The 15184-nt window shown below is 43.2% G+C and overlaps 1 protein-coding gene across 3 annotated transcripts in view; it reads left to right on the top strand.

Moving 5' to 3' along the window:
- The first annotated feature begins 3957 nt into the window (after positions 1 to 3957).
- Positions 3958 to 15184, top strand: part of LOC122406830 (heat shock protein beta-1) — a 28054-nt gene continuing 16827 nt past the window's right edge. The window contains exon 1 of one of the 3 annotated variants that reach the window (XM_043412588.1): positions 3958 to 4420. In XM_043412588.1, coding sequence (XP_043268523.1) covers positions 4233 to 4420 — 188 coding nt within the window. In that variant the 5' untranslated portion in view covers positions 3958 to 4232. Of the gene's footprint in view, positions 4421 to 9208; positions 9374 to 15184 lie in introns of those variants that run through there. The other 2 variants (XM_043412589.1, XM_043412590.1) reach the window with 2 other exon arrangements.

Genomic DNA, 15184 nt, shown 5'->3' on the forward strand with positions numbered 1-15184 from the left:
CATTGATCTGGCTCCCCCCGAACAGTGACGTCATGCTTCAGATCCTTGAAGAGTTTTTCCAGTTCTCCCACGCCTTTGCGATCTTCACTTTTGATATTATTACGCAGAAGCGGTTGTTCTTATGCATTTTAAGGTATTCTGCATATTCATTACAACTCCGATTGTTCAATAGTAAAACATTGAGGTTATGTCGATCGGGCGAAGGAACAAGAGAAATACATCGGAATGAAAAATGCGTGGGGTGTCAGTTGAGGAACTTGAGCACTCAATACTCAATAAATCATTACGAAACGTTAGAAATCTTTCGCTAGATTTTTTCGATAATTTACATCTCGAAAAAATGAATTGGTTAGCAATATCGGCGCTAAAAAATAACCGGAAAATGTTTTTTTGTGGAATCTTTGAAGACGGAACAAAAAAAGGACGTTAATTGATTGCGAAAAAATCGTTCGAAATTCGCTCGTAAATGCGAAAATTGCTGAAAATGGATATATTTGCTTGCACGCGACCTTGCGAGAATTACGAACAAGAATCATTTATTAATATATATTGCACCGGTCATCGAGTTAAACTTGATCGAAAAAAAACTTTGACCAAAGTAGATCGTTTGGTAAGAAAAATATTTACCTACGCTTCGTTATGTTGTTTTTTTATGGATTTGGAAAAGTGCCACTTTTCAGAGCTACACAATACACACTTCGAGGCATGAATCACATGAGCGAAAAATAGTGGATCAACATTTTTAGATGTTTTTCAAATAAGCGAAAAAAATATTTCGGAATTGATTTTTCTTTTTCACAACAACGCAGACTGTTTCGTTGAGTAAGCGAACCGAAAAAACGTGATTTTTTCCATTTTTTCATCCTCTCTATGCGAGCCCACGTACACACGTGATCTTGGGCCTCGTCGACGACGTTGACGAGCAGAACACGGCTGGAGATCAAGTTTTCTTGGCAATGACACACTTTTTACCCTCGTACTCTCTGGAGCCATAAAATATACGCAAACGGCCACTTCGATGACCGATTCTCTCGGACGTAGAATCCGTTCTGATTGGTCCTGTTGCATGTATTGTATCGTACAATACGATACTCAATACTAACGACAACGACTATATTCGACGGAAGATGGCGTCTTTCGCAGTGTGTGCGATCAATCGCCCGATTGGATTTCGGACAAAGACGAAAGTACGTTTTCTATTCAAATTTGTGAATATTGAAACGAAACTCGTGATGAAAAAAATAAAACAAAAAAGCTCTTCAATTTTTTGCCCATCATGACGAAGTGTCAAAATATTGTTTTTTCCACAAAAACTTTTTCTTCTGTGTCCAAAATATCAACAAGAATATCAATATTGAAATGTGAATTTATTTTCTGTTTGTAATCCGTGGACGATTCGCGTGAAGCAAAGTTCGAGAACGAATTTGACTCGACCTCGAAACTGTGAAGAGGCGCGATATAGGAATTGGCCCAAAATTGGTATGTGTGTGTGAGCCTGCAGTATTCGACGAGAGACGCGTCATCCATTGAGGCGTTCCGTAACGTGTTCTTCTCGTATTTTGTATTACTATTAAATGCGGGAAGACAACCGAGAGCAAGAAAGAAGGATCGGGAAACGCGTCTCGAAAGTCCGAAATAGCTCGCGAACTACGTAAGAATATATGCGAGTTGTATGCCGTCACTGTCTCTGGCAGAGAGTCTCCCATATTTGAGCTTCCTCACGTGTTTATTTCCGAGTTGAACCGCGTGGGGGCGAGAGTGTAAGAGGTTAGGTTGAGCTTCGAAAATCGGGTAAACTTTTTTCATTGGATCGAGTTTAACGTTAATGTGTCATTTTCCATTTATTTCTGCTTCATTCCTTTCATTCTTCTCTGATTTGATCGGTTCTCGAAATATTTTTAGTAATAATTTTCTGTGTAATGGTCATTTCATTTGTTTATTTTTAATTCGTGACGAAGAAAGCATCGTGAAGAGGAAGCGTCGTCGAGATTTCAACGTTCATTCGAGAAAGATCCTCGCGCGAGTGGGATTGAATCGAGGTCTTAATCGGTGACGATGAATCTTGTTTCGTTGTAATACGTTTTAAGTCTATATGCGAACGCGCACGCGGTGTTTCCACGACAAATCGCCCACCACACGTGACACCTCCACAGAGCTCGAAAGCATTCTTTATGTGTATTTTTTTTAAAACGGACAAAACGAAAATAATGATGAAAAAAGTTTGGTTCTTGGAACAATGTTTTTTACTTGTTTCTCAAATCGATTCAGCACATCCACGTATACACCGATCCGTAGGACGATTACCTCGTTAAAGTACCATTTTATTTGTTTCGCTACTTTTTCCTGCCTGAAAGTCGCAGCAAACCTTCGAAAAAATATTTTTCGTATTCATAACCCCAAAAAACGTTCACACGCAATCGCTGTCCGAGGGATTTTGATTGTTTTTTTTCTCATTGTAGTTTCGGCGTACAGTGAGGTTAAAGTAGACTTTAGACATTCGGCGTATCGTACAGAGCCGCGAAAAATGCGTCCTTGTTATTATTTTGACGAACTTACGCTAACGGTCAACGATTGAGGTGTGAGCGCGATGCGGTGAGCCAACGACACGACGCGCGATTTTGTGACAAGATGCAACGTTGGCTCGTGCTCACTTTTCGATTAATTGCCTCTCGTTGATCCCCACATCGTACATTTGTTTTTTATTTACTTTATTTCATACTTCAGTCCACTGCTGCGCACAGTCTAAAGTTTCATCGAGTTTAAAAGCGAAAAACTTAGCGGAGGGTAGTCAACGGGGAAGGGTTCGCGGTCCGCGTGCGGCCGTGGCATTAGTCACCTTCAGCTTAGAATACTATTATGATTTTTCTCGCGTTGCACGACGGGTCACCTACGCTCTTGTTTACCAAAGCCGCAACTGATGCTGCTGCAGCATGAATCGTCAGACACTATTAGATCATTTTTATAATCGTTCACCTGTCGTAAGTCCATCGTACCTTTATCGCCTTAACGAGCGGAACAAAAAAAACTACTTCGCTTATTAGGAATATGGAAATTCGTTACGGCTGTCGCGTCGACAAGAGATGATTGGATTTTACGAATTTTATAGTTCCCTAAAAGGTAATTCTTTCGAGATAGATATTTCGTGCGTTCGTCAAGTGGAAAACAGATTCCTCTGAATTAGAATAATCTCCGGTAAATTATAACGATGGTTACTGAAATTTAATTTCTTTTTTTTTTTTTGGACAAAAATAAAACTGATAAGGGATTGCCGAAAATCCTGATTTGACGAAATTTGGCAGTGCTTTTCTGGGAAAAAGTCACAAAATCAATTCGGAAAATGTACTCTCGGAATATCAAAGTCCAAAATAGGTTCGAATCATCACGAAATGATCGCCATTTGAGTAACAGGGTCGCCGCAAATGAATTGTGGTGAATAAATCGTTTGGGTGAATCACCCCTTCTCGTAAACTGCATTTTCATCGACTAGTTATTCCTAGAATGTGAGAATGGTCAAGAACGAATTGGCAAACGCGGTCTGACCATAAAGGTAGCATGTGGCGTGTGACACGAATTCGATCAAGTCCCGAGTTGAAAAAATGATAATTGGAGCATGAGATTACGCGGTGTGGTGAATTTCCGAAACGGTAATAATTTATTCGAAAAAGCCGGTCAATTAAAATGCGGGTGAACGAATAAAATAAAGAGAATTTAAACTGAATCCACAGCCCAATGTGGACCGCATCGTGAATGTTTTGACTATTTTGGCCCGCGAGCTTGCCGCGAGTTCCGATAGGGATCGAAGTCGCAGAGTGACGGTTCACGGCGCGGCGGAGTGGGTAGAGCCAGTTGGACAAAGTGGGGGGAGCGCGGGGCGGAGGGGGCGCTCGAGGAAGACCGAGTCTCGCCGAACACCCACGACTCGGGCTTTCAGACCGGCGTATCTATTTAACCAGTAGTTGACGGCGTGCGCTGCTTCATTGCTCCGCCAGAGTTTAGAGAGTACACAAGTCGTTCGAGATTTATAATTCAAATAAAAACTAACCATCGAATTATCACATAAAACTTTGTCTCATTTTTTCAAATTCCTTGACGCCTGAAAATCCAAGCCTTTTCGTATTTTTTTCACCGTAGAATCAGTGAGTGTCTGTGTTGAAGTGCGAAAAATCGACGGTTGAAAGACCGACCGGAAGATAAACAGAGCGTACAGCAAAACGAATAAATAAACAAATAAAATGGCTGACAATGGTATCAAGCGTAACATTCCCATCAAACTCGGTGACTTCAGCGTCATCGACACCGAATTCTCAAACATACGGGAACGTTTCGACGCCGAGATGAGGAAGATGGAGGACGAGATGTCGAAATTCCGCAGTGAACTCATGAACCGGGAAAGCAACAACTTCTTCAAGAGCACCACGAGGTTCGTTCAATAGAGTTACCAAGTAGAGTTACTTTTCGGTCGATACCACTGTCCACTGCCTTTGTTTAAGGCTTGTTCCTCGACACTGATCGATTTAATGCGATCTTGTCACAATATTTCTTCGACACGAGTGAAAATCCCTTTTTTTCGTCCGAAACTCCTGAAAAACTGTGCAAACGAATTTTGCCTCATTTGCTTGAATCTTTTGGCAAAAGTCGACCGTTGCACTTTCGAGCAACAAGTTAAGCCGTGTGCGAAGCTCTTTCGCGGTGCAAACGCGTACCCGTATCGCTGTATCTCTTTCGACGATTACCCAAGATAAACTCGTTATCGATGAAAAGTTTCAAAGTGCAGCACCTGCCTCTTCACTCCGCTCAAGTATTTTCGCAAAAACGCAAGAGCAACAGATTGACCCGAACGAGGCGGCGACTCGCTGGAACGCGCAGTTTTCTCCCGTTCTAGTTCGACGAAATTTTTTCCCCTCAATATTACGCTCCGACTACGATTCTTCCCCCCGTCCAATCGACATTTTTTGCCCACCGGAAATTGCTAACTTTCCTATTTATATTCCCGTCACATTGTTTCGATCATCGAAAAATGGTAAATATTTTGCTGCAGACAGTTCTAGATAAATTCTACAAAAAATTCACTCTCGTTCCGTTCTAACGGCTCGAGAGAATTTCATCGCCTCGAGTGCGATCCGTGGGTGTCGGAACACATGCAAGGGTGTCCGATGAGTCAGCCCAAGAAGTAGGAAACTTCTCAGCGTCATTGTAAAGTGGAGCATGTTGAGTTTAAAAATTCTTTCGAAATACACGCGCCCGTGTGCGGCGGTCGCCTCCCGCAGAGCTATTGAAACGCGTTGGTGGATCCGAGTGTCGTTCGCTGCGGTCTCGACGTTAATCGAGGCTGACTCTGCACCCCGTCCCGCTTCCCGTTCCACCGGCCTCTTTTTCCGCGCGCTCTATACATTTACATAATAATGGTGAGACGTATCTCGATGACCTATCTTCGAAATTCGTCGCGGCTAATCGCACACGCGTACACTTACGAAGCTCCTGTGAGTTAATTAAATTTAATCGCAAACCTGGCTGACTCAGGTTGCGGAAGGCTCGGATTTCTGTAAAATCGATCAAACGATTTTTCCATTCGCCTCACCCCAAAAAAATTGAAATTCATGTTCGGAGCGCTGGAGCCAAAAATCCAATTACAGGGAATCGAATTTGGGCTTGTCACAAAAGTAATTTCGTCCCAAAATTCAGAGAGTATTTCTACCGACTAACCAGCGAGGTGTTTATTTCTACACGACGGAAAATATCGAAGCCGAAGGAAAGTAGACCAGATTCACTTTCCTAGAAACACATGTCAAAAAATTCGCGAGGAATGGGCTCGCTATTAATAACGAGCGATCAGAGGCAAGTCCACCGAACTTTTCACCGCGGCGTCACTAGCCGGAGGCTGCGAAGGGGAAGCGTTCGGGGATCGAGGACGTGAGCGAAAGAACGTCCATTTATTCGCTACAACGAGATCACAAAGTCACATATTTTATCCCCATCGAACTTGTGACGTTTGGGAACGAAAAATCCGTGCATCTCAGCGATCGTCCCAAATGCTTTTAATTCATTAAAATTCATCATTTTTCCCGATAATTTCATCTCCGGAAGGAGGCAGAAGGACAGAACTTCCGGCAACAGTTTCTCGCCGAAATTTCCTCGAAGATGTGCTCGTCCCGAGTCCCTATTCGGGTATCGAATCCGCTCGATCGAATCGGACCTTTTGGTCATTATTTTCTGTCCAAAGGCTCATATTCGAGATGAGCTACCTGCTTTATACCTGCACACGTACGCTGTCCGTACTTGTATTTTGGTAGCGAGCTATTTATAGTGATTCGGTCACTGTAGTCGAAAAGCCCGAAGGCTCTTCGTCCTCTCTCGCTCTCTCTCCCCCCTCCCAGCGTTCTGTGACGGAGTCTGCCCACACTCTCGGGGAGCAGCGTAGCCCGAAAGCGCGTTGAGCAACAAAAGTATTCGCTCGGTTGGTGCTGTTCCTGCTGGCCCTGTCTCTCGGTGGGCCGGTCGCCGGACTGGCGTGGATTCGAACTACTTTGAGCAGCGTCCTGCCTCGGCTTTTTGCTGTTGTCTTCGCTCTTGGTCGCTCGTTCCCTTTTATTTGATTTTTTAAATTATTTTCGTTGTTGTTCCTCGTTCTAGCCGACTAGAAATCCTCGAGTCCCGGTCCCCCGGTGCCCTGACCCGCGGGGACGAACTGCCGGTGCGGAGGGTCGGCTCGGAACGGTCTTCTGCAGGAGCTGCACGGGAAACCGAGAGGCTCGAGACTCGGCGATGATTCTCAAGGTCGCGGGCGCTCCGAAGGTCCTTCGTCGCTTTTTCCTCAAACTTTATTTTTTCACTGTTATGCGTCGTCGCGGCATAAATTTGAACTTTCGTAAACAAGTTTAGCAAGGACGCTCGTTAACGATGTCGCTCCGGACTGAAGTGCGGACGTTGAATCGTTTTGAAAGATTGTCTCTCGGGGGCTTTGCAAAACTCATTAATTTCGTCGTTATCGTGACATCTCGGGTGCTTATTTTCCGTATTTCCAGCATGGAAAGGCTCGAAAGATCAAAAATTTTTGTTGTCTCTTGAAAACAAGTTTTTCCAACGAATTCGTTGGTTCTTCCAGTCGAACTCGAACTCGGTCTCGAGCCCAATTCTCATTTTACTTCATTTTCCATCGTTTTCACTTCCACTCGAAATTTCCGACGACGGAAATCCCTGCTCGTCTATACGCACACGCTTTCCTCGGTACCTTAATGTGACGACGGGAGGAAAAGGGTTGTTGCTCAGGAAAGGACCCTCGGAAATGAGAGACAAAAGGGAGATTGGTGGACTGGTTGACCGTTTTATTAAGGCCCTCTGCACTGCTTCGGGGCACTGGACAAATCGAAACACGATATAGGAAAGCTGTAAAGTGAATGAAGCAAAATGAAAGTTTAAAAAATGAAAAATAACAGGAAAAATAGAAAGCGACAGAAACTTGAAATTAAGGTAGATGGATAACGACCCCGTGATCTTTGCACCAACTACATTTTTCCAAAATTCCAAAATACGAAACTTACTTAACCCTTAGTGTGCATCTGGGCTCAGGTTGACCCCAACATTTTTTTCTCACACGAATAGCATTTACAGATGATCATCTCATAAGTAAAACCCCCTTTTTGGAACGGTTGCAAAGTGGACTATTTTTCCCTCAAAGCGTGGACCCTTGTCTGCAAAACTCTGTAAGGATTTTTTTAAAAACTCAAAATTTAATTTTTTACCAGAGATTTAACCGAAATAGTATATTACACACCTAGAGCAGGAAAATAAGGAAAGTCTCCATTCGTCGCGCAATCCGAATCTCGTCAAATATTTTTTAACATTCCAACCGATTTTCAGCGGTGAGGTTAGAAAACTAAAACACTTATGTATTCTTCAATATCCACGAAATACAGGATCGATTTTTTTGCGTAATCTTGGACATAACTAATGAAAAAATTCAATAACTCTGAACGACTTTGACGCGCGCCCGAGTGACAAGTGTCACAGAAAAGTCGGTATTCAATAATTAATTGCATGAACAAAAAAGAGGGGGAGAGAAGCGAATTTTTGAAACTGTAAAAGTCATGCTCGATTCCAACGGCTGACTTTTCACGAGTGACGTCCCCACTCCTCGGAACTTCCCCCTCGTTCCGATGCCCCTGCTCCGCCCCGCAGATGCTTCACGAGGGAAGACACGTGCGACCAATGAGTTTCGTCTCCTCTCACCCTCGCTGTTTTACTTCCTTCATTAGAGAGGGTGCGCAGCGCGTTAAAATAGTCGGTCGAAGGGGAGCTGGATAGACCGAAAGCTGCACAGCCTTGCGGCGATAAATCCAAGCCCCCGACAGTTTCTCCCTCAAGGAAGAGGGCCCGAGCCCGAGCAAAGGGTCGCAGCATCGAGCGATTCGAGGTCGCGACGCTGAAGTTTGCGACGTTCGAGTCCAACGAAACGAAGGAAGCGAAAATTTGTGATTTACCAGTTTTTTATTTCACGGAGGCAACGAAATCGGAGAATTACTGCGGAATTATGGGAGAGTTTTTTTTACGTTTCGTTGGACTCAAACGCTGCTAAGTTCGGGGTCGTTTTGACGTCGCATTCTTCGTGTTCGTCTCGAAAAGGTTTCTACAAAAGTGTCCAGGAACGAAACGAATCCCTCGAGGCACGTTGCGAAATGTTTTCTCAGCATCGGCTTTGTCCTTTGTTTCCCCGACGGAGGTCGAAGCGTCTCGAACCGGGAGCTAAAAGAAACTCTGTTTCCACGTGTGCGCCGCGCGATCAGCAAACATGTTTCTGCATTGACGTAGAGAAATACGCGTCGATGACTTCAGTGGGACTCGCTCACGTGGATTACGTCAGACGAGCGATGTCGTCGCGCAGTTTATCTCCGGGCTTGCGCTCCCGGAGAGGCTCGGGTACGAGGCGACGATAATCGCGTCGCAGTGGCTCCCGCTGCAGCTCAATTCCGGCTCTGGATCGCCTCAATTTTTTTCTCCAGCCGGTTAAACGACCCGAAACATAATTTTCTACTTTTTCCCTCATTCTCGAGGGTATTTATAAATGCGGATGTTTACGTGCCCAAAAGAAGCTGCATCGGAGCTCGGGGACGAGGAACAGCTGCTCCCCCGATTTGTCTAGCTCATCCCGATCGGCCCCCGGCACTTGCGCTCGCACGCGTCACGATCCGGCGACGCGTCGTGCTCCTTTTGCGCAGTCGTTTTCATAACACCGTGCAGATTGGACGCTCGTCGCACACTTCCGCGTCTCGCGCGGCTCCAGGCCACTGTCAACACTCCGTACTTTCGGCTCCGGGGCGACGATGCTCCTCGACGAGGACCTTTATCCACCGCGTCACAAGACCACGATTCGTTGGCGGTATGTGATCGTCCCGACGCAGCATTTCTCGAGTTCGGCATCGCCGAGCTATCTCGATCATTTCGTCCTCCATATACTTTCCTCCGGTTTTAGTTTCAAAGTCGATTTTACGCGCGGACGGGGGCAGAACGGGGGCGCCAAAAATCCGGGAAATTTGTTTTTTTTCAACTCGATTTTTCGTATTTTTTCAAAAATTACTAAAAATTCAATTTTATCAAGATAAAATGATATTGAAAAAAACGTATTTTTCATCAATTTTCAAAGGTCACTTCGTTATGAATCGAAATTTGTTTTTCTCTTTGAAATTCGCAAAAATTGCATGGCCGGCGCGCATCATCGCTGATCATTCGAAGCTTCTCATCGTCGCTGCATCTCTCGTTGAAAAAAATGGCCTTTCGTGACCCAAATGAAGAAAATAGTGCTCCATCGATTTTCGTGAGCTCAGTACAATCGTTCGCGTCTCGATTTGAACTCGCAATAATTATGCTCTCAACCAGATCAGTTTTTGACGGCAGGAAATTAATCTCGCGTGCGGTTCCGGCTGAACGAGCGCGAAAATAGAAATTCCTATGCGACGTGACGCTTGCCATGAAAGAGTTTTTAAGGTCATGGATACTCGCTTCCAATAATAGAGCAAAACCTCTTCAAACTTGTACGAAAATAATGTTATTGGACGTCAAGTTTTGGGGGGGGGGGGGGGGGGGGGGGAACAAAAAGTTCGAAGAAAACGAAAAAAAACGACAAAAATAAAATTAGAAAAAGATAAAGACGAAGAAGCGAATAAAAAATGAGGAAAAACGATCAAATTAAGGGCTATGGACAGTGTAAACGTTTAAAAGCATTTATTTCGTTCAAAATTGTGTTGAAAATGGTACCTCTTGAATCGGCGTCGACAGTGGCTTGATTCGAATTGCATTTCGTAAAAAAAACGTTCGTTTTCGCCACGACGTAGCCGTTTTTTAATAAAGTTTTTTTCTTCTTCTTTTATAAACAATTTTTCACTGAAAAATCCACAAAAATTGTGATTTTTCTTCTTCAAATGGTCGCCATTTTAGTTTCTATTTGAAGAATCTTTTTGATTTTTTGTCCCGAGAAACGAAATCAACGTTTACACTCTTCGTAGTCCTTAAGGAAAAACAAAGAGAAAAAATGAGGGTAAAAAGAGCAAAAAGGCTCGATAAACTTGAAAATGATGAATTTTATAAAATGAGAACTGAGCGGTTTCCTTGCAACGTCCAGTCCAACTTTTGACCGAATATTCTAACGAATTAGTTCGAACCTTAGCACAGTTTCGAAAGATCTCTCGTCTCGCGTCCCTCTCCAGAGCGTTTCGTGTGCAGGATTCGATCGAGCCGACGTTAAAGTGTTGCCTCCCTCCCCCCTCTTGCCGCCTTCTCGATGTTCTTTTACTTGATTGTTCACCAAGCGGTGCTCGCGTGTTGCACGTAAAGTGCGCGCGGGCGCGCACGCCACGCACTCGCTCGCATGAATGAGGCGAACTCGGCATGCCTCCGGATCACTCGACACTTCCGCAGAGGTTTTTCTCTCTTCACAGTCGCCGATAAAACCTTCTTCAACACCCACGCGGGGAGCGGAAAAAACTTGACCATAAACTCTCGGACGCCCACGCCCTCGAGGCTCGCGGAAATCGAGTCTTGGAGCTCGAACGTTTTGCCATTCTTTGGACAAGCAAGACGGAAAAGTTTGGAAGGCGAGGACTTTAAGACTCTCGGAAATGGAAAAACGCCGCTTCGATGACGTCCCCGGTACGCTGCGGGACGTAAAACTGCGCAGAAAGCAATCCAGGCACGAGGCCTTAACGTGACAGCAATTAGAATAATCGTTAATGAGCTTTCGAGCGATTACGATCTCGGGAATAACACGCACGTCGATCCGGCCCTCCAAAGTCGAGCATTCGAATTCTCGTGCCGTTTACGAAATCATTATCGTCCACCCGGATTACGGAAAGCGGAGAATTGATTTTTCAGGGAAATTGTCGGACTAGAAAAATCCGAAGATCGACACCGCGATACGACGTTGAAGTTTGCAGTGTTGGAGTCCAACGAAAAAAACGAAAAAAACGAAAAAAAAACAACATTTGTGATTCACCAATTATTTTTTATTTCACGAAATATCGGTGCAACTTGAAAAACTACGAATTTCAAATTCGGCACGTAACAAAATTGGAGAATTACTGGAATCATTAGAGTTTTTTTTTTTAACATCATTTCGTTGGACTCCAACGTTGCAAACTTCAGCGTCGTACTGTGATGGGATTCTCAGGGGTTCATCAGACTTTCAGTGACCGTCATTAAATGAATTGATGCTCATTGAAAAATGTTGAGGCGGTAGCGAATCGGTGATTTTCCCGACGTGAAAAGACCTCGCTGAGCTTAATGGAATTGATGAAATTATCGTCGCTGAGGAGCTGCGTGCTCGCTTGCGCCGGTGCTCCAGTAGTCTCGGCACGTCGGGAGCGGCCTCGTATCATTGAGAGTTGGCCCGATTTCTCATGAATATTCACCGGCGTTGAAGGTACATTAAAGTCTCCGCGAACTGAGGGGCTCGAGCGTTTTGTACGTAATAACGAGCGAGCAGTTGCCTTGACGCTACGCATTTCATAATAGCGTGTACCAACCAGCCTCGCGACTTGTTTATAGAACGCGTTTTATCACGCTTTTTTCATCTCCCGAGCGCTGCGTGCGACGTTGTCGCTTGACATGCGATCGAAAACGTTGAAACGTTCGCATAGTCACGGCGCATTACGACGAATCCAACGGGCTCGTCCGGCCATCAATTCCATAATCAAAAGGGAAGGAATCTCGACGGAAAAACTCGAACGGAGTCGCACCAGGATGAACGAAATCATCCGACAAAATTTCGAGCTCTCGGGGGACACCTTGAAATTTTTTTTTTCATTCTCTCGTCGTTTTTTTTCTAATTTTTTTAAAATAATTTTTAATGTTTATTTGTCTTATTTACATTTTTTTTTATAATTTCATTAAATTATTTATAATTTTTCATTTTGTAATAATTTTTAATAAAAAAAAGCTTGTCCCTGGTCTTCTCCATTAAGGAGGGGGATCGCGACGATACGATGTTGCCATGCTAAGCCGTGTTAAAAATTTGAAGAATTTCGAAATGATAAGAATTTAAGAAAATTTGGTAAATGTATTCTTTAAAAATATATAAGACGATGTAAATTTTTTTAGATTTTTCTATCACATAGCTCTCGAATATAATTGAACACTAAAGTTTACGTGTATAAGCATAGAGTTTACATATAAATCTATGACACTGAAGTTTGCAACGTTGGAGTCCAACGAGATGAGCTGAAAATCCCAGTAATTCTTCGATTTAGTTACTTGGCTAATTAGCAATTCGTTGTTTTTCACTCTGCATCAATGATTCGTGAAATAAAAAATTGGTGAATTGCAAATATTATTTTCGTGAATTTCGTTGGTCTCCAACGTTGAAAACTTCAGCATCGTGTATACATCTCGTGCATAAAAACTTGGATTTAACGCTCAATTATTCGATAACCATGTGGTGAAAAAAATTTGAAAAAAATTGTATTTGTATACTCGATGCCAAAGAATGTTGTCACCAAATTCGATCGAATTCTGATTATTTTTATTTCGTGATTCACCCTCCTTAAGAAGAGGAAAGTTAAACTTCGGAGCAGGCTCAAAGCTCCAAGCGTACGTGCCAAGATCCGTTGTCTTATAAATTTCATTTCGGTGAGGGAAAAAAGACACGCGACCGCGCGTAATAGGAATTTTCCGGAAGCCACGACATTCTCGTTACTCGACGAACGATTGGAAAGAAAGAGCTCGAACGAGCTCGCTTCTCGTGGGGCGATTGCATTCGTACAAAAAACAGACCCAGTTTCCCTGGCGATCTGATTATAGCGTCGCGTGCCTTTTCCAGTTTCTTTTTACCTCGCGTTTTTTCTCTTTCTCTTCGCTCCGCCGAGGAGAACTCGACGATAAGATGTAATTTATGAGAGGTTTTGTGGGCGGCACGAAGAGGGAATGCGAGAGAATGAGAAGGAAGCTCCGAAACTCGTCGACGCGTAAAGCGACGAGCGGAGGCTATAAAACGATCGCTCGCGAGTTCCCCGCTGGAATAAGCGCCGCGCAGGAAACTCGCGCACTCAACTTCCGGTGCAGGTGACCTACCGACGATGCTACCCTGGAGCCAGACCGCTCTAGCTCCTCGGTGCGTTAAGGTCCATGGATAAGGGACCAACGTTCAGCGAACGCTCTGCTTCCTCGAAACTTTGTAGCTCCTTCCCACGAACTGGATCGAACGCTCGGCTCGATCGAAATCAACGTTTTCGGGTAACCGAGCTTCATCTCGACGAAGATCCTCACGAAAATTGATGCTGCAAAGAATTTTTCATTTTGAGCAAACTCTTCGAGACTGTCGGCAAAAAATATCGACGTTTTTGACACTCTCGACAATTCTTATACACGGAGAGAAATAAATTGTAAAAACTGCTACGACACCACAGTGTCAGGGTTCCATGTCGCCCATTTTGGAGGTTTTTTTTACCAAAAACATTCTAATTTTCAAGTAAATTCCGAATAAAAACATTTAAATTGCGTATTTGCTTTGACAAAGGTTTAATCTGTGCTATTTTTTCCTACGGAGTTCACCGAGGAAACGTTGGAAAATTCATGTCCACTCGATGATGAACTCCAAAGTAGAATTATTGTGCCGCTTTGCTACGGTTACTTCTGTTTTCACAATCGGAATTTTGAAAGTTGAACATAGTTTAATTCGAGGAGCTCGAAGACAAGCGTCGATGATCCGCCAAGTGTTTAGAAATTTGCAAGGATCCATAGCAGAGTTTCATTCGCGTTTGTACGACATATTTATTTTGGCATGACACATGAATTTTCATCGAGTTCTCGCTTCACAAAAAATAACCATGCGTTCGTAAGAATTGAAGTAGTTCGGCCGTCCTATGACTAGTCAAGTTTGCAACTACTTTTTACCTTGATTAATTTCAAGTCTAAATTATTAACAAAATAAATAATAAACACTTGCGTTGAGAATATTTTTATCATAAGAATGTAATAAAATGCTTTAAGGAGGGTGGCTACATTCGTCAAAATGATAAGAAATTGATCAAATTTGGTGATAATCGCAACATCAAGTGCGAAGACACAATTTTTTTCAAAATTTTCTTCTGCTTAGTTATCGAGTAATTACGCATTAAAGCAGATTTTAATTTCTTATGCCCGGAATGTATACCTATATATATGGAAACGCTATGCTTATACACGCGAACTTTAGTGATCAATTACTCGATGACTGTACAGAAGAAAAATCTTACAAAATTTGTATTGTCAAATTTGGCACTAAAGAATATGTTCACCAAGTTTTATTAAATTCTTATCATTTTGAAATTTTGAATGTATTTAACATGGTTTAGCACGGCAACATTGAATCATCGCTATCCACCCTCCTTAAAAATATAAAAAAATATGAAATTTTACTTCAACTTGACTAATTAATGGTTGAGTCGATACCGGTGACACTTGAAGTACAAAAAATCATTGAAATCATCGAAGTCAATTAGTTGAAAAAAGCGAAGCTACTAGACGAATGAAAGCGCGTGAGTCTCTGAAAAATAAATTTGATGAAATTCCCGCGATTCCCGAATTTGCCCGAAGTTCAATCAGCTGTTACCAGCAGTCAACGTAATGACTGACGTCCGCTTTGCTTTCGACACGTCAAAAACTGAAGTTTTTCATCTTTTGCTTAAGGAGGGACATCAGCTTGAGAAAAGTGGTGATAGCT

This window comes from Venturia canescens, chromosome 2 (assembly GCF_019457755.1).
Source record: "Venturia canescens isolate UGA chromosome 2, ASM1945775v1, whole genome shotgun sequence".
NCBI lineage: Eukaryota > Metazoa > Arthropoda > Insecta > Hymenoptera > Ichneumonidae > Venturia > Venturia canescens.